General features: G+C 34.9%; 1 protein-coding gene across 3 annotated transcripts; it reads left to right on the top strand.

Annotated features, from left to right (window-relative positions):
* The first annotated feature begins 671 nt into the window (after positions 1 to 671).
* LOC125666180 (uncharacterized) lies at positions 672 to 25,310 on the top strand. 3 transcript variants are annotated; one of them, XR_008799058.1, is made up of 8 exons: positions 673 to 844; positions 18,417 to 18,680; positions 19,022 to 21,283; positions 21,566 to 21,674; positions 22,126 to 22,187; positions 22,308 to 22,421; positions 23,691 to 23,936; positions 24,657 to 25,310. XR_008799058.1 is itself a non-coding variant. In XM_056151409.1 (3 exons), exons 1-3 carry the CDS (start codon positions 718 to 720, stop codon positions 19,216 to 19,218), a joined length of 588 nt encoding a protein of 195 aa, XP_056007384.1. In that variant the 5' UTR covers positions 675 to 717; the 3' UTR covers positions 19,219 to 21,324. The 3 variants fall into 3 exon arrangements, 1 of the variants encoding a protein (XP_056007384.1); XR_008799057.1 differs by having other exon boundaries at positions 672 to 844; positions 23,691 to 25,310; XM_056151409.1 differs by lacking the exons at positions 21,566 to 21,674; positions 22,126 to 22,187; positions 22,308 to 22,421; positions 23,691 to 23,936; positions 24,657 to 25,310 and having other exon boundaries at positions 675 to 844; positions 19,022 to 21,324.
* Positions 25,311 to 26,903: the final 1,593 nt, after the last annotated feature.

The raw sequence follows: 26,903 nt of genomic DNA, 5'->3' as shown, positions 1-26,903 counted from the left end.
TACTCTACATAACGCATATTCATTGGATCTTGATACACAGTACAAATACTTCCAAACGACAGTGGATAAACTTAAGCGAGGAGACAGATCACATGCGACGGGACAACACTGTCATTGTTCTTACAGTCCACCAAGGCAGCAGTGTTTCGATTTTCTTTCATGGATTCAACGTCCCATATCTATGTAGCACTATTCCATTCCATTATCATCTAGATAAGGTTTTTATATATTTCAATAGCTTCGATACGTACGACCTTGTTCTGTGGATTGTCAGTTTTTAAATCGAGACAGGCTACTGTCAAACACGTTAATGGTGCAGGAGTTTAACCAGTCTCGTTTAAAGTCAACATTTCGCATATTCCATGGTCGTTATAATAATCTAGTCTACCAATACAACACTTCCTTGGCTCAAATTTTTGTCACACTGATTTTGACTACCGATAACTATGTTTACATGATCAGGATATAGGGTTCATGCTAGGTGTGACTGTTCGACAGGGGATGCTTGCTTCTCATTGACTCCTGACCCGGTCCGTGTTTGGTCAACTCTCTATTTTGTATTGCTTATGGGAGTTATAAGATTGATTATTGTTTGTTATATGTACTTTCCTTTAGAACTCTCTCGTTTATCAAAACATTACTTTGTTTGTTTTTTTCAGTGATGTAAGCGGAAACCCCCTACATTGCGATTGCCATTTAGTCACCTTTATCCGCTTGATGAAAACAAGGCGATTGCAGTTAAAGCCCTTCTCGTGGAGTACGGAACCTTCCTGTCAAAACCCTCTTAATTTAAAAGAAACGTTGCTGAAGGACATTTCACTTCAAGAAGTAGTCTGTGATTCAGGTAAAAAAAAAATGTGCCATTGGTGATACAGACACTGGTCTGGTCTCAACGACAGGCATGCTACCTGGTATATGTATCCATGTAATTTAAATAATCTTTTGACTGATGTGTCATAAACCATCTCTACCAGAACAAAATGCATCTGCCTACACCATTAGTGACCAGAACCGAATAAACAAAAGTCGTACAATGTGTCTCAAGTAGCTACATAGTACATTCATAGGAGTTATGAGATTGATCACTGCTCGTTATCTCCATCTTGCATTCAGCATATATTGCGGGATATATAAGAACTTGACCTGCTTACATTATATTTGTATGGATACCACGACCATTTTCATTGTAGCAAACATACGCATCAGCTTTCTTGTTCTTTTTAGCTGTAGATATGAGTAGGTCTATGTAAACAAAATTACAATACTTTCATTTTGAATTGATATAGTAATTTATTTTTCAAAAAAGTATGAATTTACAAAACACAGAAACAATGAAAGGACCAGAGCCACAAAGTACTAAAATTGGTCCTTTCACCAAAATAAATGAGACTTTCACAGTTGATGCTCTAGGACTTATAGGTCATAGAACAATTTATTTTATAACAATATCTTTTCTAGTTTTCGTTTTACAGTCGTTTAAACTTTGTGCTGTTTTTCAACAGAAAAACTATATAACGTCATGATGTTGACGTTATGAGAATCACAGTGTAATACACAAATAATGGACGCATAGGTTAATATATATTTTTTGGTCTTATTATGATTGTAAATCACAACTGTTAAAATACTAGGAACTTGTATATTTTCTATCACGATGTTTAAATTTGTGATATATTGCCCCCCCCCCTTCCCACTACATAGCACTACAATTTTTCCCCGCTGTATTGGACATACATGTAATTGAAAAATAGTGATCAAAAATTAAAATTCCTTGCAGTGAAAGGACCACAGCAAACAGTATTGTTTTACCGTCTATCTCAAAGACGAGTTTATATTTTCAAGTTGCATATATATATTTGTATCAACTTCCATTAAAATTGATATAATTGAGGATAAAAAAAAAGAGAGACAACTGTATAATTTTGATTAAACTTGAGTTATTATAGTAACTAATTACAAAAATGGAGTTTTCAAACTATTTTTTTAAAAATAAAACACGGTGGACCTTGAAAATTGTCGGCACCTCTGAAGTCTTAATTTTCTGAGCGAGGTAGACATTTAAGTCCACGGAGATCTGACATCTGTGCCTCCTTTGCGCCACCGTGCACCTTCGTGTGATAAAAAAAAAATACTAAGCGAAATATTAGTGGGTGAAAATTAAAACGTATAAAACGGCGACTTGTATATATTCATATCATTTAATGATATATATTATTGTAAATTTAAAATAGTAATTTAATTTTTAAAAATGTACCTTCACTGTCTATCTTTAAAGAATTACCATACTGATTTGATAACTTACTTAAATTGTTTACATGTTGGAGTTTGCTATTCGAAACAATTCATCTTAATTACCCTTAACTTATGACGTCCATTCTGTATTAACTTTCCACGTTTATATGTTTGAAGCAGATATAGAGTGGACAGTGTCACTAAATGGATTTTAATTATCTCTAAGTAGAAACCTCAACATGTTTGTAAATCGGGATTATTTCTTGTATATAGATATATCAAGATATTGATATATATCCGTATGCAGACTTCCCCGCAGACGTTCACACCTTTATGAAACGCCCAAATTCTCGACATCCCGTACACAAACACCTGTACGTGTTAGTCGCACATTGTTTCACAGCACGAGTTCACCAAGAGAAGGATCATTTGACTTTGAAAATGAACAAACGAATATCACATGGTATAAATTGGCATTGATTTCAATTTGTTAAATAGCATGAATTATATCAGCTCAAAGAAATGTGGACCATAAAATGACAAGTAAAAGCATTGGTTTATTTGTGCGATTATTTTAAAAGATTGACATTTATATTAGTGCACCACATGTATTTTAATGTATAATTTTCATTGTAATTAAGAATATTAGATTATTTAGATCCGCTGTCTACATGTTTACAGGTAGTGCAGAAATATCAAAAAGTGTACAGTTGACAACGCGATTGAAATAAGAATGCGGACAATTTTTTGTTTATTCAGTGACTCACGAACTTACCCGTCTTCTGAATGAAAGTTATAGAACATACTATTTTTTTATATCAGTTATAACACCCGAAAACGGGGGCAAAAATCATCTTCGCTTGCCATGGGTTTTGGGTCGATTCTGCTCTTCGTGGGCTGAACACATTTTGCTATCGAAGATGGAAATTTTCTTTAAAATGCCTAGATTGTCCGCTTGCATAAACATGTATTACGGTGGTAAAAAAAAAAGTCTAGTAAATCCAATGAAGTTGTAGTAATATAGATTTTATATTTATTTCATTTTTGACTGAGAGGGCGTTAGATAGCTAGGCACGTAACATCGGTTTAAAAAAGGGAGGGGGGGCAGTCCTAACTCGCGCCAGCCGAATAATTCAACATGGAAAAAAGAGAAATTAAATATATCAGAATGAAGTGGAATGGTTAATTAATAAGAATAATATTGTACATTTAAGATTTGATTAAACTTCCCGTACCTGTATACAATTACTGGTGCTCTCTCTCTCTCTCTCTCTCTCTCTCTCTCTCTCTCTCTCTCTCTCTCTCTCAGTTATAGATTCAGTACTGTTGTATAGCGTGTATGAATAGAAGCAACTAAAATGCAAATCGTCAAATAATGTTGTCTATATATATTTGTGTGTGAACTAATTGCATTTGAAACCGATATTTTAAAACATCCTTACAGTAGACTTGGATGGGTCCATGTGGCGATCTATCCACTGCACACTTAAAGAAATTGAATTTGGGAGGGGGGTTGGGACAGTTTGAGTGGATGAAAACCACCACCGCCACCACACACATGTACACAATTTAAGGTTTTGAAGATTGGACAATTTAAGCACAATTTCCTGTTGTTATTGTAGGCTGGATCATTAAATTAAGATATATTTATTGGCACAACACATGTCCAGTTTATTAATTGGCAAAACATATATAATATAGCAGTCAGTCCGTCTGTCATAATTTAATTTTACTTGTATCACGCAATTTGATTTGTTGAGCACGCTGAAAAAAATATTTGTTTATATTGTTTAAATGTAACTTGGCATTGGGACACACCTCCTTGACAACCAAGACGACACTATTTTTCCTTTTCTAATTTTATATTGGACAATGGAACACTGATACGTTGATAGGCCTTCGAACTAGGCCATGAAATTGAAAATCAACGGAATCAAACATGCACAATTTATAAATACTGTACTGTCTTACCCCCCCCCCCCCAAACAAAAAACAAAACGCACAGTCTTTGTTTACAAGTAAAGTTACATAAAAATAGAAAATAAAAAACTCATGACATGTACAACGATATCATATGTGAAATCAAAACAAAACAAAACCAGTATATCGAGTATTTTCATATGGGGGTTACTTGATCCGCCTATCGAAGCATGAAATGCGTCATGAATATCTTACAACAGATGACGTCATGTCTCATCGATAACATGTGGATCGCTATCTATGAATTCCTTACATAATTTACTGTCGGATTTAACTGACGGCAATGCTGCATGCTATGGTAAGTCATGTTGTAGTTTAAATCTGTTATTTTGAATTCCTTTTTGCCTGACCAGGTCATGCTAATATTCAGCCCGAAACTTGGATGTACTGTAAATCAAAGAAGGACTTGCTCCCAATGTACGTAAAGTTAGGTTAAATAAAACAGTTATTTCGAATGTTGACAGTCTAAAGCTGCGTAGTAACACTTTTGTAAAATAAATAGAGCAAAAATTATTCGATATGATATCAGTACCATACAAGAATACTTGCGTGAAGCCTGAATATTTTCCGATATCCCAAAGTGAAAGAAGACGCCGCGCCATGTTCATTTCAGTCACTAGGCCTAACAGTTTCGGTAACTGTCGTTTCGTTCAATGATAATGTTTATGATAATAATGTAAAACTACCAAAATTGTACACAGTTTTTAAGCAACGATGCAATGAAGATGTATTGTGAACGACTTTAAAAGATGAAAACAACTAGGTATTCAAAATGAACATCTATAGTAAAAGGGCAAAACAAGCTGCAACCGAAAACTATTATTAGGTGAGGGACTTTCCTTTGCTTTAAAAATAAACACCGAACTAAAATGACCTATGTACATATACATGACACGAAATAAAAAACGTAGTTTCCTTCTCCATAAGATACTTAAACCAACCATATTTTCTGTAAAATTCAAGTTTACCACCACTAGCGCATTATAACCGTAATATTTTTCAGCAATCCGGAATATCGTTTTTTAAAAAAATAAAAATAGTGCTCATAGCTCGCCCTAAAATATTTTTGCATTTATGGTCAATTGAAAAGGTGTATATTATAAAAATACTTTAAATATTTTGGGCGAGATGAAACCAGTATGACAAAACCTTTACAAAATAACCAGTTTTTGGTGGAAAATGACAGAAATACGGTACCATATCCGGTTCTAGTATGTATACAGCTTTAGTTGTGCTCCTATTTTTAAAATCTAACATGTTTTTTAAGCCCCGGATTCTGATACATATTTATAACACCAATACTCCTATTCAACACTTACTTTCATTTTTATATATTTTCAGGGCCATAATATGGAGTTTGTGGCTCTGGTCCTTTGGTATTCAAAATAATTAATCAATACAAATTTTGAGTTCGGTGTCACGGTAGCTCCGTGTTAGAGCATTTGCTTCATCACTATGATGTTGTAGTTCAAGCCCCACCCTTGTCATGGCTGTATCAACATGCAACTAGTGATTGCTCCTTCGCCAAAGGCGTATACTTGTAAAGTGAGAACACGGGTCTTTCAGATATTACCTAAAATACAAAGACCCGGTGTAGCAAAAAGTGCTGGCGAAACTTTGATACAGCCGTAAGTGTTAAACATATGTCTAAATGTGTGACAGTTCACCTACAGCTGAGGATGTCTGAATATAACTGAGTTTTTAATTCATTTATTTCAAAAAGTTGACCTGGTTATTGTACGTACGCACAATAGCATGTAGCAAAATTGTAAATTATGAATAACATACAACTGCAAAATCTAATATCCCTGTCTGCGATAGAAAGATATCAATGTATAAAATTAATATACGAGAGGGTGAAAAACATGGTTCAATAGTGGTATAGCAGCTGATAACATATTTCTTAATTCTCGACGGAACGTAAAACTATATACTGAGTCAAGCGATTTCACAATTAATGTTCCGTAAACAATACACTAAATTTGCACTGAATATCAAAACGTTTGATTCCGAAAGAATTCCACCGCCGCTGCCACCGACATATTCGCTTTTTGATATGTCAAACAGGAATGCTGTCCTTTAACAAGTGACATATAGAAATGTGTGTCTAATAGAGACCTGATATTTTATTAATATAAAAATGTGTTTCAAAGAAAGGCGAATATATCCTGATCAGGTAAACGTGTCTTTTTGATATTAAGCATATATTTCATCAAGCATTACCATTAGAACTGTGATGATGCCTAGGCCCCATCCATATGACATATTTGCACTTTTGACCTGTAAGTTCAGAATTAGAACCATCCTTGTGTTACATTTGGACCTTGATGTTCAAATCCAACAGAAGATATAACCTGGTCTAGTCTGTATGTTAACGTTTGAGCTTTATAGACGCATTTAATCCACTGATATCAATCATCATTGCAACGAAATAATGATGCTCCCCAACTTGAATACTTATTTTCACTTCAAAACAGATATGCACTTTAAAAATAATGTCCATTTCAAAGTATGAACAACAATTTCACGCTATAATACTGTAAATGAGAGTTACTGAGGTGCATATGTTGTCATGAAATCATGGTATGTATAAACGAATGAATTAAACTCCATAGCATTAAACGATTTTACTACGAATCCTAAAATGTTCACAATCCACACACGATACTGCATTTATCAACATAATTTTATATAAAAGATGCATCTGCCTATTTCAATAAACATGTATTTGTGTGTGTACAAACTGATTTTTCCCTCCATGTGTATCATCACATGTTACCCTGTTAGGACGTATCTATATAAAAAAAAAAGGGGGTTCCATCTTCAATGTCCAGTGCAATCGAAACATCGCTCGACCATTTTTCGTTCAAGTCGAACAATTATATCCCGATTTGACGGAAGAGGATGAGTCATGTTTAACTGTGGTGAAGACGTAGACCTGTACATGCATACTCTGACTTGTCCCCATATCACCTCGCTTGTATGTTTTCTGAGTTTCAGGGTCTAATAATAATCATCGATACATATGATATATCAAGTAAATAAAATATTAAGGCAGTATTGACAATTTTCTTTGTTATTTCTATGAAGCACGTATTAAATGTCTTAGTCAATAAGCTACAATATTGCAGAACTATATCCTACCATGCTATTTTTCTCTGACTCAGTACCGTGATATAAAGGTATATCAGTCTGTGTAATGGAGTGACAATTTCTTTATTGTTGGAAATGCAAACGAAGTTTATCATTGTACATTGTGACAATTTTCAATAAAAAAAAAAATAAAGATAATATTTTTGCATGTAAACTTAAAGGTGTTTCCGCACGTTTGATGCATGTTTTGATATGTTTACTGCAAATATTTGCGACCACTTGCAATCGTGTTAAACAAAAATCAACTATCCATAGTATCGGTTACTATGCCTAAGTTTTCTCTTTTTATCAAACTACCAATTTCCGATATCTGTATTGTACTTTGCAGCCTATACACACGTTGCCACAGCATTCCGTGTGTTTATTGTTATTGGAGATGTGCAATGCTTGACACGAACGGAAATTCAGTCAAATGTGGAATGTATATCTGGGATTTATATATAAAAAATAAGATAGATAGAATGAAAGGAATATGGTGGAATTCCTCTTTAGTTTTGCTAATAGCCATCCAAGGTCTTGAAAACCACCATAATGTGTACCAGACATCGTGTCACGCTTGATATGTGTGGGTGAATGCAGTACAAACTAGAACATAAACCGTTTCCAAAGAAAAAAAATTCTTGAAAAATTACGATGTCGTCATGACTTTAAAATATGAGCATTATCTAAAGCTACATGACATTGTAACCCCCTCTTACGAAAGTTTGATATTAATTTACACGACAAAACTCGTTTTTCAGGCCCCCGATGGGTGTTCAATTTGATCACACACTGACATATTTGTAACGTTTATCTCTAGGTGTCCTACGTACCTTGGTTTTTTTTTACGTATCAATGAGGGTTACATGCAATTTTCCTTTAGCCAATAACCATTTCTGACCGAATATGACGTCCATTGATGTTTAGTCAAGTCTATTTGATGAAATATCCTCGGCATGTACGCGGTACTAGATGTCTTTAATACTCACATCGCATGACTCTATCGTATTGTTAAGAAACTGGCAGGTATTACAAATCATCAAGGGGACACGGAATGCAGATTAAAAAAAACCAAATAGCATGGGCCTAGGTTAGTATTCTCTGAATGAACGTTAGCAAACGTAAAAATAGTTCTGATTTGCATTTCTTTGTTCCAATCTGACAATATGACTTCATTTTTTCATCTAATGTGACGGTATGTCAGTATGCATGCAAGGTGAAGATAATGAACAGTGATCAATCTCATAAATCCTATAAGCAATACAAAATAGATAGTTGGGCAAACACGGACCCCTGGACACACCAGAGGTGGGATAAGGTGAATAGGAGGAGTAAGCATCCCCTGTTGACCGGTGACACCAACCGTGAGCCCCATATCCTGATCAGATAAACGGAGTTATCCGACGTTATGTGTTGTGTGTTAAGTAATGTGACGTAATCTATAGATTCGTCTGGTATTTGGAATCTATAAAAAGTGAATAACTATGTGAATGGATTCAATATTTGCTTTAGCAAGGATTTCAACAGTATCGTTTAAAGTCAGCATTTCGAAAAGTATATGGTTCGTTATAACGATCTAATTTGCCAATACAACGTATCATTGGGTCAAATGATATCTGACGTGTTTCATACCGATCGTTAGGCTGTTCTTGGAACATTGATTTTGACTACGGATACTTCCGTTTACCTGATCAAAATATATGACTCACGGTGGTTGTGACCGGTCGACAGGGGGTGCTTGATCCTCCTAGGCAAGTGATATCACCCCTGGTGTGTTCAGAGGTTCGATTTGCTCAATTCTCTATTTTGTATTGCTTATAGGAGTTATGGGATTGATCGCGGTTCGTTATTCAGGTTGCAAAAGAATTCATCATATAGATCATTAATTAAATTTGAACTTTCTTTCTCATAACCCCATATACTTATGTTTTAGTAAGCCCCAAAGTCAGTTAGCATTGTCCAAACTTCAACCCCGATCCCCAAAGCTTACGACAATCAAAGACAGTGGATTTTAGTTTTTTAAAGCTTTAATGTTCTGCACTGAGTTTCAAAAACACACTGTAATATTTCTTAAAATGATAATTAAGTAATGAAAATAATGAATTCAACATGTTTGTAGAGATAGAAATTTGAGATACCGTTTTCGAATACGCATTCAGCAACGTTTTTAACATAGATGTTATTGGGCTTTCAGATTCTCCGCTACCCCATCTACTTTTTGTATACCAAATGCTTCAAGGAGTGTAGAGAAAAAACACATCAAACTGTTTTCAAAATCCCTACGTTTTTTAACACAATTTCTCCGGATATGGTTAGCTATGCAGTCAAAATTTAGATTGTCATAAGTGCATTTTCGTCGCTTTTAAATCAAAAGCATGGTTCAGTAGATGAAAAATAATTGAAAACAGACAAATGCGATACTTTTGTTCAATTCGTATAAAAAAACATATTTCCATCGTTTAAATAAAGACAATGCCTTAAAACATTTATACACCGTATTAACATTGCGTGTTTTAAAGTGCTGTGTTCTATTTTGGGAAGCGATTGTACTCTGTATATTTTTCTCTGTGAATTGGTCAATATACATGTACATCCCTTGAGAAAATACATACATTTTTATAGAAAGATCAGTAACGATATTGAAAACCCAATGCTCTACTCAATTCAACCTTCCAAATTTATTGCAAAGAATCTTAATAAGACTTGGTTTTTTAAAGTCACATTAACATTAGAGTTTGTTAATCAAGATCTAGGAATAATATGCTATTTGTTATTAAATGGAGTTATTTTGGTGGTTAAGTGTCAAAGTGGTACGAACGATTTACACATGGAATGATCATAGGTATTGAATTGTATTGAAACTGAACACTAGATAAGCATGCTTGTTGTATACCGCACATGTCATCAGAGAAAGTTCACTGCCCAATTACACCTATAGAAATGTAGATAATGTGTCAAAACACTACCTTCATGTTTTAGAGAATGTGACAGCTCAAACCTACACAGTAGAAGTGACGTCTGCAAACTCAATGCTCAAAGCAGGAAAAAATTATACATCTCTTTGTAACATTTCATCACAAATCATCACAAATTTAAAGTTTAATTGGTACCACAATTCAAAGCTGCTGACCAGTCAGTGCACCTTGGATGATGTGTTAATGGCGGAGAAGTATTCGTGTGAGGTAATCCCCCCTCAACAGAACAGCATCAGCTTCGAGATGACAGCAATGGGTAAGTTATCAAAACGATTATAACATTACACATTTACATTATCAAAGACAAAATATGGTATACACATTGGCAAGCAAACTGGTACACACAAAACAGAATAGACAGACTTGTAGCTTATTAGATGTATTAGTGGTAATGATCACGGCTGCTTATAACTTGTGCAAGGATAAAAACCATAACCCGAAGTGAACCCTGGGACCAGATGTACACACGGGAAAAATAAGATAATGTTTATTTATATTTGTAATATCAATTAAATGAATGAAAAATCCAGGTGAGCTCTACTGGCAAGCTGAATCTCCGCCCACTCGGAAATGGCAGCCGTGACTTAGGAATAGCTCTCCATAATACGTTCTTGCATGAAAATACAAAAAAAACAAAGCCAAAACACCGACAACAAATTAAGAAATGTACAATTTCAGTTTACGGGGAGGGCTGGGTGGGTGAATTTCCATGTGCGAAATGCTGGGGAATCTTGCACGGTGGCCATGACGTAATTTATGACCTCACTAATACCCTAAAAGAGCATAGCTGGCAGCGTTAAATTACATGCAGATTAATGATCAATATTGATATTTAGCTTAGATAGACCCATTTAACTTCGACGAGTTAAATCCCATTATGAAAGACAAAATATGGTATACACATGGGCAAGTAAACTGGTGCACACAAAACAAAATAGACAGACTTGTAGCTTATTAAATTTATTGGCGATAATTATCACGGCGCAGCTGAGTTAAGGCTATCCAAGAAAAATCACAGTGCTGTTATAAATGTGCATCTGTGCACTTCGCACCATATGACGTCACAATGAAAAAGTACGTCACAGCGTACATGTTCTGATAGTTGTATCTGATAGTTGTATAGTGGGGAAAGTGTCATAATATTTTGTCGTTATTTACTACTGTTATCAAGTGATCAGCTGTGTAGGTGAAAATATATCTTCTCAAATGAATATATATATATATATATATATATATATATATATATATATATATATATATATATATATATATATCTAATATATGTATTATTCCTTTGTGATATCAAATCGTTCTCCATTTTTAATATATAGTATACACGAAGGTGATATTCATATTATATTGTGGCCTTGAAATCGCCCCTAATCTGAATAACTGGTGCGTTTAAAAATTCCCTCATGCACATAAATTATCTCATACTACAGAAACAGCAGCAAAGTTCAGGTTCATCTACTATAAAAAACAATATGATTTTTTTCTGTTGTATAATCTAGATATATTTATGCGTTTGAAAAGTGCAGGGAACAATTTTTGCCTTGTATATTAACGGTATGATATATATAAGAATGTGGACAACCCCGGTAATTCACTGATGACTGTTGATATGTTGTTAAATTACAGCATGGTTAGTTTGAGTATGCATTTGTTCCCAACACTTTTCATGTTAAGGATTTTTATTTTTTCTGAGTATATCAATAAAAATTCAGCTGGTTACCCGCATGAACCTGAACCTTTGTTCACAAGTAGGACCTCTTGCTGTTTTCCAAAAATAAAGTGTTACGTAATATCTAAATGACGTCACGGGACATTTCCATGAGGGGGATTTACGATAGCTTAGTCACAGTCAACAAGTGGGTATTATCGTTTCGGTGTTGCACCGTGTAAATATAACGAGCCAGGAACGATTTGTTTAAATGGGTATCCCTAATAAAAATGATTACATCATCATTCAGTGAACACTACAAATAAGGATTTAATGCACAATCTGCTACAAAGGGAGCCAGCAACAATTTTGCTTAATCCGGCATCCTTAAGCAAAATATGATCACATTGTAATCAGTTAACACGGAAAATAAAAACGAAACAATTTAATATTTTGTCACAAGGAATACTCGTTTGAAATATCAAAGCTCTAGCTCTTACTGTTCAAAATTTATTGACAAGGTTAAAGTAGGTCAAACTCCAAAGTCGAGGTCACAGGGTAAAAAATGTTGATACCCACGGAAATGTGTTGTCATAAGGAATACTCATGTGAAAAAGAGATGTTGTAAAACACATATGCCCCCATGGTGCAAAATTGAAAAGAGGTATACACCACACATCATTTAATTGATAGTAGTGTCATCAATTCAAAATATTGAGCAGACAATATCTTCCTGTGTCAAGAGTGGATTGACCATGTAACCTAAAATCAATAGGGGTCATCTACTCCTTATGATGTACCAGTGTACCAAGTTTGGTGTCAATCAAGCAGATAATTCTTAAAATATAGGAGACAATATATTACAATGTCCAATTCAACTATTGACCTTTGACCTGAAATAAATATGGGTCATCTTTTCATGAAGATGTTCCAGTGTATTAAGTTTAATGTTTGTCAAGCAAAAGGTTTATCAAGATATTGAGTGGACAGTATATCACTATGTCCAGTTCGACCCTTGACCACAAAATCAATAGGAGTCATCTTCCCCTGAATATACACCAGTGTACTAATTTTGATGCCTTTCAAGCAAAGGTTTTCAAGATATTCAGCGGACAGTATATTCCAATGTCCAGGTTGACACTTGACCATTAAACATGTGACCTCTAAATCAATAGGGGTCATCTTCTCCTGAAGACGTACCAGTGTACCAAGTTTGATGTCTGTCAAGAAAAGAGTTCTCAATATATTGAGGGACAGTATATTCTTATGTCCAATTTGACCTTTGACCTTTAAACATGTGACCTCAAAATAAATAGGGGTCATTACCATGTCTGATGTCTGTCAAGCAAAGGGTTCTCAACATATTGAACGGACAGTATTTTCCTATTTCTAGTTTGATCCTTGACCCTTGATCATGCGACCTCAAAATCAATGAGGGTCATCTTCTTCTGAAGATTTACTGGTGTACCAAGTTTGATGTTTGTTAAGCAAAGGGTTCTCTAGGCGTTGAATGGTCAGTATATTTCTATGCCCAGTTTAACCCTTGACCATATGACCTCAAAATCAATAGGGTCATCTACTCCTTAGGATGTACCAGTGTGCCAAGTTTGATGTCTGTCAAGCAAAGGGTTCTCAGGATATTGAGCTGACATTATATTCTTATGTCCAGAGTAGATTGACCCTTGACCTGAAAAACAATAGAGGTCCTTTTCTATTCATAACCAACTCACATATGAAATATCGTAATCACGAAGTGAATGGTTCTCAAGATATTGAGCGGGAAACATGTAGTCTACCAACCGACAGGTGCAAACCAATATGCCCCTCTTCTTTGAAGGGGGCATAAATATAAAAGCTCTAGCAATTAGTCACTTACTGTTCAAATGTTATTAGCAAGGTTAAAGTTTCAGGCAGAATGACAAAAACAATACCCCCGATCTTCGATCCCGGAGGCATAAAGAGGGAGTCAACAACAATTTTACTTAAATTGGCACCCCTAACAAAATGTGATCGCGTCGTCAATCAGTGAACACTGAAATAACAATTCAGTATATATATACAAAAAGGGGGCCAGAAATGGATATCCCTTAACAACATGTGATCACGTCATCAATCAGTGAACACTAAATACAATTCAATATTTATACAAAAGGGGGCCAGAAATGAGCATCCCTTAACAACATGTGATCACGTCATCAATCAGTGAACACTAAATACAATTCAATATTTATACAAAAGGGGGGGCCAGAAATGAGCATCCCTTAACAACATGTGATCACGTCAGCAATCAGTGAACACTAAAATAACAATTTAATGAGCTAGATTTATATACATGCACAAAAAAGGGAGTCGGCATTCCTAGACACAGTTTGTGCAATTAATCATCAATCAATGGACACCGTCAATCAATGACCACCACACTAAAATTCACACAATATCCAGTCACCAAAAATATAAAATTGAAGTATTTTCCCCGTTGAATGAGCACTGATATAGTTGTCTATTCATGAAGTGATTAAATATTGGCTAGAACAAACTGTTGCTCGCTAAGGACCAATTAAACTTGCACCATAATAAACCCCATCATCAATATTTCTCCTATCAATCCAAAACGCTAGAGCAGCCATTGTCATCTACATTGGGGGTTACGGATACTATGGGATCCGACAGGAAAATGATTGTTGTGTTCACTGGGGAAAACAATTGCCCACATACTTAGTTGACTTAATCCTTGAAAGGATCAGGGCTTTGAATTTCTAGGTCTGAATATCGTATGTACCCCCCTAACCTTAGAATGAATATTCCATGAATTTTGACTTCCACCTGTCATCTCATCTTCAGTCACTGGTAATGGGAGTTACTGAAAGGGCTTGCATATACAACAACCACAGTTCCTGATCGACACTAGCAAATTACATACTGGGGTTTTGCTCTTTCTTTCAACGAAACTGAATGTCATAGTCACGCCAGCCCAAACCAGGTGACCTGCTAGCCCTCAAGCGCATTATGTGCATAGACAAGTTTAAGTGAAGAAGTGGTGCATTCTGGATGCACAGTGGCGAAGATAGATGAGTAAACAAGGAATGAATCTATTCAGACTTGGATATCTGTGATAGATTTGACCTTAGATTATTTAGCTACTGCCAGGTTACCATCTTGGCCATTAACAATATGAACTTTGATTTTGTTGGGCACATTGTAACCCAGCTCAAGACAATAACTAGGCGCTTGCCAAAGCGAGTAACTATTACAACCATTTTCATTAAAAATAAAGGCCAAGTCTGCATTACCTGAAGGGGTAGCCTCGCAATTTCAACTTGCATCCGTGGCCCGGACTGGGATGGGAGCCTTGGCTACACTGGCCGCCATGCCCGCAGACATTATATCCGCGATCTGCTGCATATGTTCATCAGTAAATCGTAGCAAAGGGCTTTCGTTAACACCCCTCAACTGACCCTGATTACCAATACACTCGGGCTCACCTACAGCGGTAATCCGCTTCTTTCTTCCCCTGGTCGGAAGTTGCTCTCCTCCTTTCTTCTTGGCATGTGATTTTTTCCAACAATATGTAAAACTAAATTTAATCAAACTGTGAAAGGGGAATTCAGGTAGTATAAAATTGGGGGGTGTCAAATTTAACCAGAATACATGAATCCAAAATCAAAACGGGCAAAAGTTAGGCTAGCAAAATTAAAGCCAGGAGCTTTATAAATAAATATACATGTAATCTTGGTCTTAACTAAAACTTTTTTGTTTTTATTTTTTATTTTATTATTTTTTTTTTTTTGCTCCGAGGCTTAAAGAAAAATTTCGTTTTACCTCCTGAATTTCCATGTGCAAAATGCTGGGGAATCTTGCACGGTGGTCATGACGAAATTTATGACCTCACTAATACCCGAAAAGAGCATAGCTGGCAGCGGTAAAGTGATATTTAGCTTAGATAAACCGATTTAACTTCGACGAGTTAAATCCCATTAAGTTAATGTTATTATCTTATAGATTTACTTTACTTAAAACGAAGGTAATTCTGAATGCTGTAGCAAAGTGTGTATCCCATACCCGGTATATTACTATCGGAGATGTGCATTGCTTGACACGGACGAAGATTCATTCAAATATGGAATGTATATCTGGGATTTATATATAAAAAGTAAGATAGACAGAATGAAAGAAATATGGCGGAATTCCTCTTTAGTTTTGATAATAGCTAACCAAGGTCTCAGAAAACCATAGTGTGTACCAGACATCGTGTCACGCTTGATATGCGTGGATGAATACAGTACAACCTAAAACATTCAACGTAAAAAAAAATTGAAAGATGATGATGTCGTCTTAACCTTAAAATATTAGCATTATATAAAACTAGACAACATTGCAACCCCTTCTTACGAAAGTTTGATATTTATGTACACAACAACCGTTTTGGGGGTATCCCGATGGGTGTTTAATTAGAATTTTTTTTTTACATTTATCTCTAGGTGTCCTACGTACCTTCAGTTATTTTACGTATCAATGAGGGTTACATGTAAGTTTATTTATTCAAAAACTTTTTTTCTGACCGGAGAGGATCTTCACTGATGTTTTAGTCAAGTCAATTTGATGAAAACTCTTCAGCAGGTACGCGGTACTACATGTCGCTAATACACTCATCGCATGACTGTATCGTATTATTAAGAAACCTAGCAGGGATTAAAAGTTACCAACGGGACAAGGAATACAGAAATTAAAACAAATAACACGGGCCTAGGTTAGTATGCACTGAATTAACGTTAACAAATGTAAAAATAGTTCTGATCTACATTTCTTTGTTCCAACCTGATGATGTGGTTTTATATGTTATCTATTATTACGTCATGTCAGTATCCATGTTACGTAGTCTGTAAATTAGTCTGAAATTCCGAATCTATGAAATATGAATAACTATATGATTTGATTCAAGATTCGTTATTGCAGGGGTTTCAACAGTATCTTTAAAGTAAGCATTTCGCAAATTCTATAAAATTCTTATGATTAAATTATAACGATCTAGTTTGTTAATACAACCTATCATTGGGTCAAATGACGTCTGGCGTGTTTCATAGCGATCTTTACGCTGTTCTTGGAACACTGATTTTAACTACAAATAACTTCGTTTACTTGATCAAGATATAGGACCCAAGTTGGGTGTGACCGGTCGACAGGGGATTCTTACTCATCCTACGCACTTCACCTACCTCTTGTGTTTCCAGGAGTTCGTGTTTGCTCAATTATCTATTTTGTATTGCTTATAGAAGTTATGAGGTTGATCACTGTTCGTTATTTCCACTGTTCACGCTGCGAAAAAAAGCATGCATCATATATATCATTGATTATATTTGAACTCTCTTTCTCATAGCCCTAGACACATGTGTTTCAATAAGCTCTAGAGACAGTAAGGATTGTCCAAACATCAACCCCGATCCCAATAGCTTACGACAATCAATTACAGTGGTTTCTAGTTTTGTTTTAAACTTTAATGTTCTGTACTGTGTTTCAAAAACTACCCTGTAATATTTCTTGAAATAATAATTAAGTTATGTAAATGATGATTTAACTATGGTTGTAGAGATAGAGATTTTAGACACCGTTTTCCAATATGCGTTCTGCAAGGTTTTTAACATAGAGGTTGTCATTGGTCTCTCAAATTGTTCGCTTCCCCATCTACTTTAATTTTCAAGGAGTTTAGAGAAAAACACATCAAACTGTTTTAAAGATCCGTAGGTTTTCGAAATCACAATTTTCCGGATATGGTTAGTTATGAAGTCAAAATTTGGATTGTCATAAGCGCATTTTCATCGCTTTTAAATCAAACACGTTGTTTAGTAGATGAAAAATAATTGAAAACAGTTAAATACGACACGTTTCTTCAATTCTTGTAAAAGAACGTATTTCTATTGTTTATATAAAGACAATGCCTTAAAACATATTTATGCACCGTATTAACACTGAGTGTTTTAAAGTGATGTGTTCTAGAAGCGACTGTACTCTGCGAAAGGCTGTTAAACATAATTTTCTTTGTGAATTTGTTAAATATACATCCTCGAAAAAATGATAATTTTGATAAAAAGATCAGTAACGATATTAAGAATTCAATGTTCTACTCAATACAACCTTCCAAATATATTTCAAAGAGTCCTAATGATACTTGGTTTTTAAAGTTGCTTAAACATTAGAGTTTATTGATCAATATACCGTAATACTATGCTATTTGTTTTCAAATGGGGTGATTTTGTGGTGAAGTGTCAAATTGGTACCAACGAATTACACATCAAATGATTATAGGTATTGAATTGTATTGAAACTGAACACTAGATAAGCATGCTTGTTGTATACCGCATATGTCATCAGAGAAAGTTCACTGTCCAAGTATACCTGTAGAAATGTAGATAATGTGTCATAGCACTAGCTTCATGTTTTAGGGAATGCGACAACTCAAACCTACACAGTAGATGTGACGCCTCTAAACTCAATGTCCAAAGCCGGAGATAACTATACATCTCTCTGTAACATTTCGGGACATGGGACACTAGACATCATCACAAATTTAAAGGTGAAGTGGTACCACAATTCAAAGCTGTTGACCAGTCAGTGTACCTTGGAGGATGTGTCAATGGCGGAGAAGTATTCGTGTGAGGTACTCCCCCCTCAACAGAACAACATCAGCTTAGAGATGACAGTAATGGGTAAGTTACGAAAAAGATTATCAAATTACATATTTACATTAAGTTGATGTTATTATCTTATAGATTTACTTTACTTAAAAGGAGGTAATTCTGGCTGCAACATAAACATCCTGCATTCCTCACTCCATATGTTGAAGCCTTTCACCTATGAAGTGGAATACTAATTCTGTAGTTTTGTGAATTTTCGTAGATTGGCTATTATATGCCCATTACTTAAAAATCATAAAATTGGTTGGTTGGCCATGCTAATGACGTGATGTTGTGTCCTGATTGCATACCTAAGCATTTTGACAATGTCAATCTCATAAGGAAAGTATCAACATTTTTTGCATTTCATTTAGATATACAAAAAGATGATGTTGGGATTTTAACCTGTGAATTGACTCAGCAGGTGAAGAAGAACGGGATATGGAAAGACGAATTGTTAGAGTATGAGTCCGTGGTAATCCAAATCAGAGGTATATGTAGAGGAAGACGATCATGCGTAAAAGTTACTGTATATATAAATTTTGCCCTGGCTTCAATGAATGTAAGGTGAATATAACGAATAGTGATCAATCTCACAACCCCTTTTGATGAATGCAAAATAAAAAGTTGAAGAAACGCGGACCATGGGCATACCAGAAGTGAGATCGGGTGTGTTTGAGGCGCAGTCATTCTCTGTTGTTCGGCCACACCCACCGTGGGCCCTATATCTTAATCAAGTAAACATACTTCCGTAGGCAAAATCAATTTGCCAAGAATGGCCTAAAAATTGGTATGAAACACTTTACACAGCATTTCATGCAATGCTAGGTTGGTGAAATATCAATGGGAGTTAAAAATTTAGAATTAATAAGAGGGGATGCTTGCTCTTCCTATGCACCTCATCCAACTGCTGGTGTGCCCAGGTGTTCATATTTGACCTCTTCTTAATTTTATTTTTGAGATTGATTATTCTTCGTTGTCTTCAATTGACAGCAATACAAACGAAGCAAGTCAACACTTGATCTGGCAAATATTTATCATGTATCTAGAGTTTTTTTGTCATTGTATAAGACACTAGAGCTGGTTTATCAAATAACAATTTGCCGTATACGTCTAAACACGTGATGCATACATTCATCAGCAACCAATGACACAATATCTCTTGACACGGTGACATTGGAAGCCTCGAATTGAAATACCTTTTGCAAGAAGAATTCCAATCCAACAGGTAAACCCTAGGTATAGAGATTGGATTTGTGTCGAATTTCTAAATTCTCCATGCCATATGAAGTAAGTTTGTTACTTTATTTAATTTGTTGGTTATAAATATTATGAACTGCCCGACAAATGCGGACTTTTCTATTGTTAAACATTGTTTCACTGATACCACAAGTTGGAATCTAAGTTGAAACGATTTTGAATTTGATTTTGCACGTGGCGTAGATAATTCGAAATTGCAGAGCAGAGGACACAACTTTGACAAAAGTTTATATAATGATACTAATTTTGTTTGTTGTGCCGCTTTTTAAGGTGTTATCGATAGAGTAATCAAATAACGTGAAAACAATCATATTTTACGTCCACGAAGTAGTTAATCAGTCTCAGCTGGTAATTCGAGTAAGCTGATCTTTGCTTAACGCTGATGAATTGCAAAGTTGTGTTTTGAGAAGGGAAACAAATAATTTACATTTGGGTATACCATTTGCAATACTGATTGTTTAATAGGCAAGATGTTCCCATGTCATGAGAAAAATACGATATCCTTGTATATTTCAAACAGATTGCCGTAATGTAACATACTCAATCGAATAACAAGGCCAATGGGCGTATTTTTAACTCGTGTATTTAAAGATATCAAAATATCGCATTGTATCAAAATGAAAAGGGATAACTGAGAACCACTCGTTACAAACCATGTTCAAATAAATCCATGGAAGATCCATCGATGGACTGTTACCTACACAACGTGAGAGACATGTATCCCTGTCTTCAACATTGGTAGACATTAATATCGATATATTCAACACTGGTAAGTATTTATATTCCAACAGTCAACGCTGGTGAGTACAGATGTCTGTTATCCCATAAGATTGGTTACTATAGACTAATATAGAATAAAACAACCAGAAAGTGCATCGCTGTATGTTTACCCAGAATGTACAAGGTGCACGTTTAATTGGTATTGACATGTTTTACGTTTTGTTAGTGTATACAAGGTATAGATTTACTCGGTAAATAGAATGCATATATTTCCTTTGTATTTACAAGTTATACGTTTACTTGGTATTTACAAGTCATACGTTTGTTCGATATACGCGTATTTCTTGCTCCCGGAGCGAACGGGGGATCGAAATATTAATAACATCATATTCGTGTTTACTGAGCTGATTATAATGACAATAATCACAAACATGGAACATGGTAAGTATCCAATGTTTCATTCATTATTTCTATCATTGTATTTGAACATTTCAGGAGATCAGAAATACGGCTGTCTCTTTGTCGGTTGGAGAAGGACATGATCTGCGTGTGGACGGGTTTTTGGAGATCACCGTCAGATGCTGACAAGCTGGTGTTGCCTGGATTTCGGCGGTCTCCTTCGAAATTGTCATTTCGCAAGTTCTATTGCCGTTATGGTAATCTGGCCCAAGACAACTGACAATAGTCAGCATTTTGATTGCTGGTATCTTAAGATTTATTTAGCACATATGTTAAAAAAAAATAGCAGGTTGATAAAAAAGCAAATGCAAAAATATTTGATTTTATTTGTTGAACACTTCAAAACTTATCTGGATTTAAAATTTAGAGTTAGTCTTGAAGCCAGGATTGCAGGTGCAAGTTCTCATTGGATTGGATAATGTCCGACCACTTTCATTGAAACTATTAGACCATTTTTCATAAAATGATTTTGATTACAGATTACCCCGCTTACCTGATCAAAACAGAGGGTTCACGAACGAATTCACAGATCAACAACGAATATCGTATCCTCCTAGACAACTGATCCCACGTCCATTGATTTAAATGGTTCGTGTTTGTCCTATTCTCAATGTTGTGTTGTTTATAGGATTTTTGAGATTGATCACGGTTCGTTATCTTCAGTATTCATAGAATAACTTATAAATGTGAGTGATACACAACTATAAGGCTTATAAGTTAATATTCCATCGCAATTTTCTTCATTATTTGATGAACGATGTCATGTTATCACTTATGCTTTGATAAACACAGACAACTAGATGGCACGCACTTTCGTGTTGCTATGTCTAATACGGGGTTTTGATATCCCTCGTACATTTCTTAACCATACTAACAAGGTGTCACGTTCTTCATTTTCACATATAGCTTAGGATCTGTTATAATAATCAATATAATTTATAACAAAAATGGCATTCTGTCGGAAAATGAAAGATTAGGATGTGGTGTTTTTTTTTACAATTGTTACTATATATATTACAATATTTCTTATCTCTACTAGGTATACTCATCATGATCTATCATTGCCGCCATGGATGCAACAACATTTCGATTCGACCCATTGTAAGTCAGTAGCCAAAACATGTCTGAAATGCATCCGATTATCTTAAAACCACAATCAATGAATTTGTTTTCAAGCATCTAGTAACTATATTATTAACTATTTTCGTTCCATCCATGCAGATGAACCACGGACGCTGAAAACACTGCATCTCTACATCGTAATTCCGACATGTCCAATGTTGAACAGGACTTGGGTTGTTTTCAACACACTTATCGCATATGATTTCATGATATGTGAGTTATATCTTTTTCATTGTAAGAGTGTATGTATCTCTTTGTTAAAGCTGGACTTCTTATGACTGCCTAAAGCTTTTTCAGATCTTCATAATTGATAGGAATTAGAAGTAACAGTAAATAGTAGCGATTTCCACCGCAACCTTCAATGATGTTGTGAACAGTGTATCAGAGCATGTCTCTTTGTTGAATAAACTTACAGTTTACATCTTAATAGAAAACATAAATGATTGTAAGAAAATAGTAATCTGGTAAATCTTGATTTGTTCTAATATATTAAACCTGCATAAAAGTGATGAATCGTTTAGCCATTTTTTTTTAACTTTCATTGTACCGAAGCGCAATGGTAGTTCATGCTTTTAAGTACACGGCGATTCGATTTGTCAAACAATTGTACAAGTACTTTTGTTAAAAATTATCATGTGACGTCATTCTATTTTTGAAGTGCTGGGGAGTTTCAGACATCTACTCAGCAATGTTTTGTTGAGTTCAATTTTATCATTTTTGCATTTACAAATTTCCGCTAATACATCTCTGTCACTATGGGGCTTTTAAAATTTTAAGATCTTTAAAAGTTTCAAATCAAAATTCAAAGACATTGCCGGGATTCAAACATTATACGTTCCAAATGGAAGTCAGAATATCGCTCTATCCAAGACATTGCAATTGTATATTGATAATGTGTAAACAGAATTGCAATATGAATGAATTAATTATAGTTAAATTCAAATTAGATTTCAAGTAGGTTAATATCCTTGCACCTCTGTATTCCTTACAAAACCCCATTTAATCACCTCTTACGACAAACAAGGGGTAATGCGGGTAATGCGGACCTATTCTAGCCCGGATCCTCTCGGCAACATTCATATTTAGACACTCAGTGACAACGTGTAACAGAGACTCGTTATCTTCACCGTTTCCTTATTATGCAAAATAATAATCTAATGGTTATGTATACATTTTCTCCAAAACATCCTTTCATCATGTGGAATTCACCACTTATTCCAAATATCTGTGGCATTTACACCGACACGTCATCCATCCGACCGAACAGTTCTGTAACATAGCAGGTGTGTTAAATCCATGTTATCGTTTGACTAACATAACAAATGAGTTAAATCTACATTATATTTTGGAAGGGTGATCCAAATAATCTTGATTCTATTGTAGAATCAAACACAAACATCAAATGCAGAGAAATGAAGAGAGCACATAGGAATACCATACAATGCTTCTTCACTTTCTTTAAATACACCCTCTTTGTTACAGATGGGGATTATATCACTAGTAAGAGAAGGAACAATATCGCCACTTGATGTTTCACGTTCTGCCCAATGGACGTACCGCTACTGACACCCCAGTTCACTCGGTTACACTGCTTCGGTTGGAGGTAGAGGGAGGGACCAACCTGCAATGGACTGGTGTCTCACTCTGCGGGAATCTATTACTCCCATTCATTAAACACCTTATCATTCAGAGAAACAACCATGTACGATTTCCAGACCTCGTAGCTACGTAAGGCATAGTATATATTTAGTTGCATTGTATTTTTTTCGTTCGTATTGCTTGTTGATACTTACTACTAGACCAATCCTGCCGGGTGACAAAAAAGAGTAGGGTCACTTCCTAACAAGACAATAAAGGCTTTGAATGTTGAAACATCTCTTAATGGAATCCAATTTGTAGTTGATTTTAGTGGAGTTTTTTTGTATTTGTTTCTTATGTATGTATGTTTTTTGTTTGTTTGTTTGTGTTTTGTTTGTTTGTTTGTTTTTTTCTTTTTTTCTCTCCCAATATTATTATTTAGTTGAATAATGAGTAGTTCGATCTTTACGCCAGAAATTGTTTCCTCTTACGTGTCATAGATGCATGATAACATCATCTGAATAAATACAATTTATGTCGATACTTACCCGTGGGGATTGCAAATATTTGTCTCGGTGAATTATCTACATGTATATGATTGAGAAAAGTGTTTCACAGTGTTTTGGGACCTGGGAATTCGTTTAGTTTGGTCGGTTGTTTGACCTTTGAAAAAAAATATACTTCCGTTAGCAGTTAACAAAATTTAATTACTTTGCAATTACAGGATTATTGATATTAAAAGATCTTGGATTTTATTGTAGGCTCATTTTTATTTCATTAGAATTTCTCATTTCTTTATTGAAATCCTCAACTAATATATAGGTTAATATTTGTATTACTATAATTCTATACATAGTCTACATCCCCTAGGTAACATCTTTCATGCCACCCAGAAGGATTTATGCTACCACAGTGCTGTCCATGAAACTGTCTCAAACAAAAGCAAGACATTGATAGTCGTGGATAGTGCTTCATCCCTGACAACAACTTCCTATTCAATGACAACAGGGTCAGCCGTCAATCTTATTCTTCCAGCCGGCAACTGCTATACTGAATTCATATCACTTTAAATTCTCAGTTGGAGGGATTTCCCAAGTCTGTAGCATCAGAGCCACCAGTTTCCATTAATCAACTACTGTACCATCACCTGAACAGATGCTAGTTACACTCTGCTAGAATCATTTTATTTTATAACTATGGCGGTTTAACCTTAGTGTTGCTAGATATATCATTTCACATGTAATGTATTATCTTACTAGCATGATATGTTTCATGGTGGAACACGCAGACTGTCCACAGCATTTATTTATATTTCATATAGTGTAACCACGCGTACTTCCAATGCTTACCTTCTCATAGAATAATTTTATAAACCAATTCTAAAGTTTTATTTGTGTATGTGGACATTCATATATATCTGTATATAAAACATTAAAACTTCGTTACATGTGCGTCGTATTGCTACGTATGTAAACTTAGATGTACATTTGTACATTTAATTATATTTACATCATTAAGTCCACTAATTATGTATGTATATATATATGTCCACTAATTATCTATATGTATATATATATATATATATATATATATATATATATATATATGTATGTATGTGTGTGTGTGTGTGTGTGTGTGTGTGTGTGTGTGTGTGTGTGTGTGTGTGTGTGTGTGTGTGTGTGTGTGTGTGTAATCCAAATAGAAAGAGTTGATATCACACAGTCAAAGTAATTCAATAAAAACGCAGGAAAATGTACAGTTCCAAAATATATTTAAATATATATATATATATATATATATATATATATATATATATATCAATGTATATATATACACGTATGGCCACAAATTATGTATGTATATACATGTCTACATTTAGGTATAGTGGAATTGTTTTTTCATCAGAATTAAAAATAATCCCAGTATTTGTTTAGCTTCAGAATTACGAGTTCAATTTTACATTGTAATTAAACCAGGTCACACCATTCCAATGTGTCTTTATCTAGACAACTCAGACATCTTGAATACTTGTGTGTAGGGTTTTCAATATATATTTCAACTTTGTAAGGTTCATGTTTATTCATGTATGCATAGACATTCAGCTAGTTCATATCTAAGAGCCACTGAAATAGCATTATTTGCTTGGTGCCATCTTTATTTCTTTATCATTGAAAACTTCGTATATGGACCTGAAATCGGTTATTAGGTCCTAATTTGTGTGTCCAGAATGGGCACATGTGGCGCTGGACAGTTATATATGCCATATTATTTTGTTTTGCCACAGTAGGTTGTCTAAAACGCAACCATATTTTGTTGACATTTTGGCTTACCCAGAGTGTGACCTTGCATCTCCTGTTGTTTTATTCTTATATGTAGTTTTGCCTTCTCATAGTCACTGTGTTAACCTCAGTTTTAGTATTATTTTACGACCATTTTGATGTATTTATTAATGTTTGTTTTAGCTTGTTTTTATTGTTTTACCTGTAAAGTGCTTTAGGATGATTATCTTCATTTAAAAAGCGTCATATAAATGTACAGTAATTTATAATAATAATAATAATTTTGGATGACATATTCATGTTTTTGTCAATGTGATATGCTTGTGACAGTGTCATACATTTTTTAGTATATAGTGTCATATATCGGTATGTCCAGAGCAGGACCAAATTTCTTTGGACTTTGACGTTCGGAACATTCTTATGTTTGTTTGGAACATCCTTATGCTTGTTTGATTTGTTAGGTCACCTGTGCCAAAGGCTAAAGTGAGCTTTTCTGATCAAAATTTGTCCGTTGTCTGTCGTCGTCGACGTCGTTATCGTCGGCGGCGTCGTAAACTTTTCACATTTTCAACTTGTTCTCAAGAACCACTGGTCCAATTTCAACTAAACTTAATATAAAGCATCCTTGTGTAAAGGGCTTTGAGGTTTAATCAAATGAAGGGCCGTGTCCCTTTCAAAGGGGAGATAATCACAAAAATGCAAAACTAGGATGGGGTCATTTAAAAAGCTGAAATTTACATGAAAGCTTCCTGACATAATGCAGATTGCAGTTTGTTCAAATCATATCCCCCGGGGGTTGGATGGGGCCAAAATAGATCAAAGTTCTACATACAAACAT

This window comes from Ostrea edulis, chromosome 10 (assembly GCF_947568905.1).
Source record: "Ostrea edulis chromosome 10, xbOstEdul1.1, whole genome shotgun sequence".
NCBI classification, from domain to species: domain Eukaryota; kingdom Metazoa; phylum Mollusca; class Bivalvia; order Ostreida; family Ostreidae; genus Ostrea; species Ostrea edulis.
Note: the sequence above shows the minus strand (reverse complement) of the source record. Positions and strands in the feature narration are given on the sequence as shown.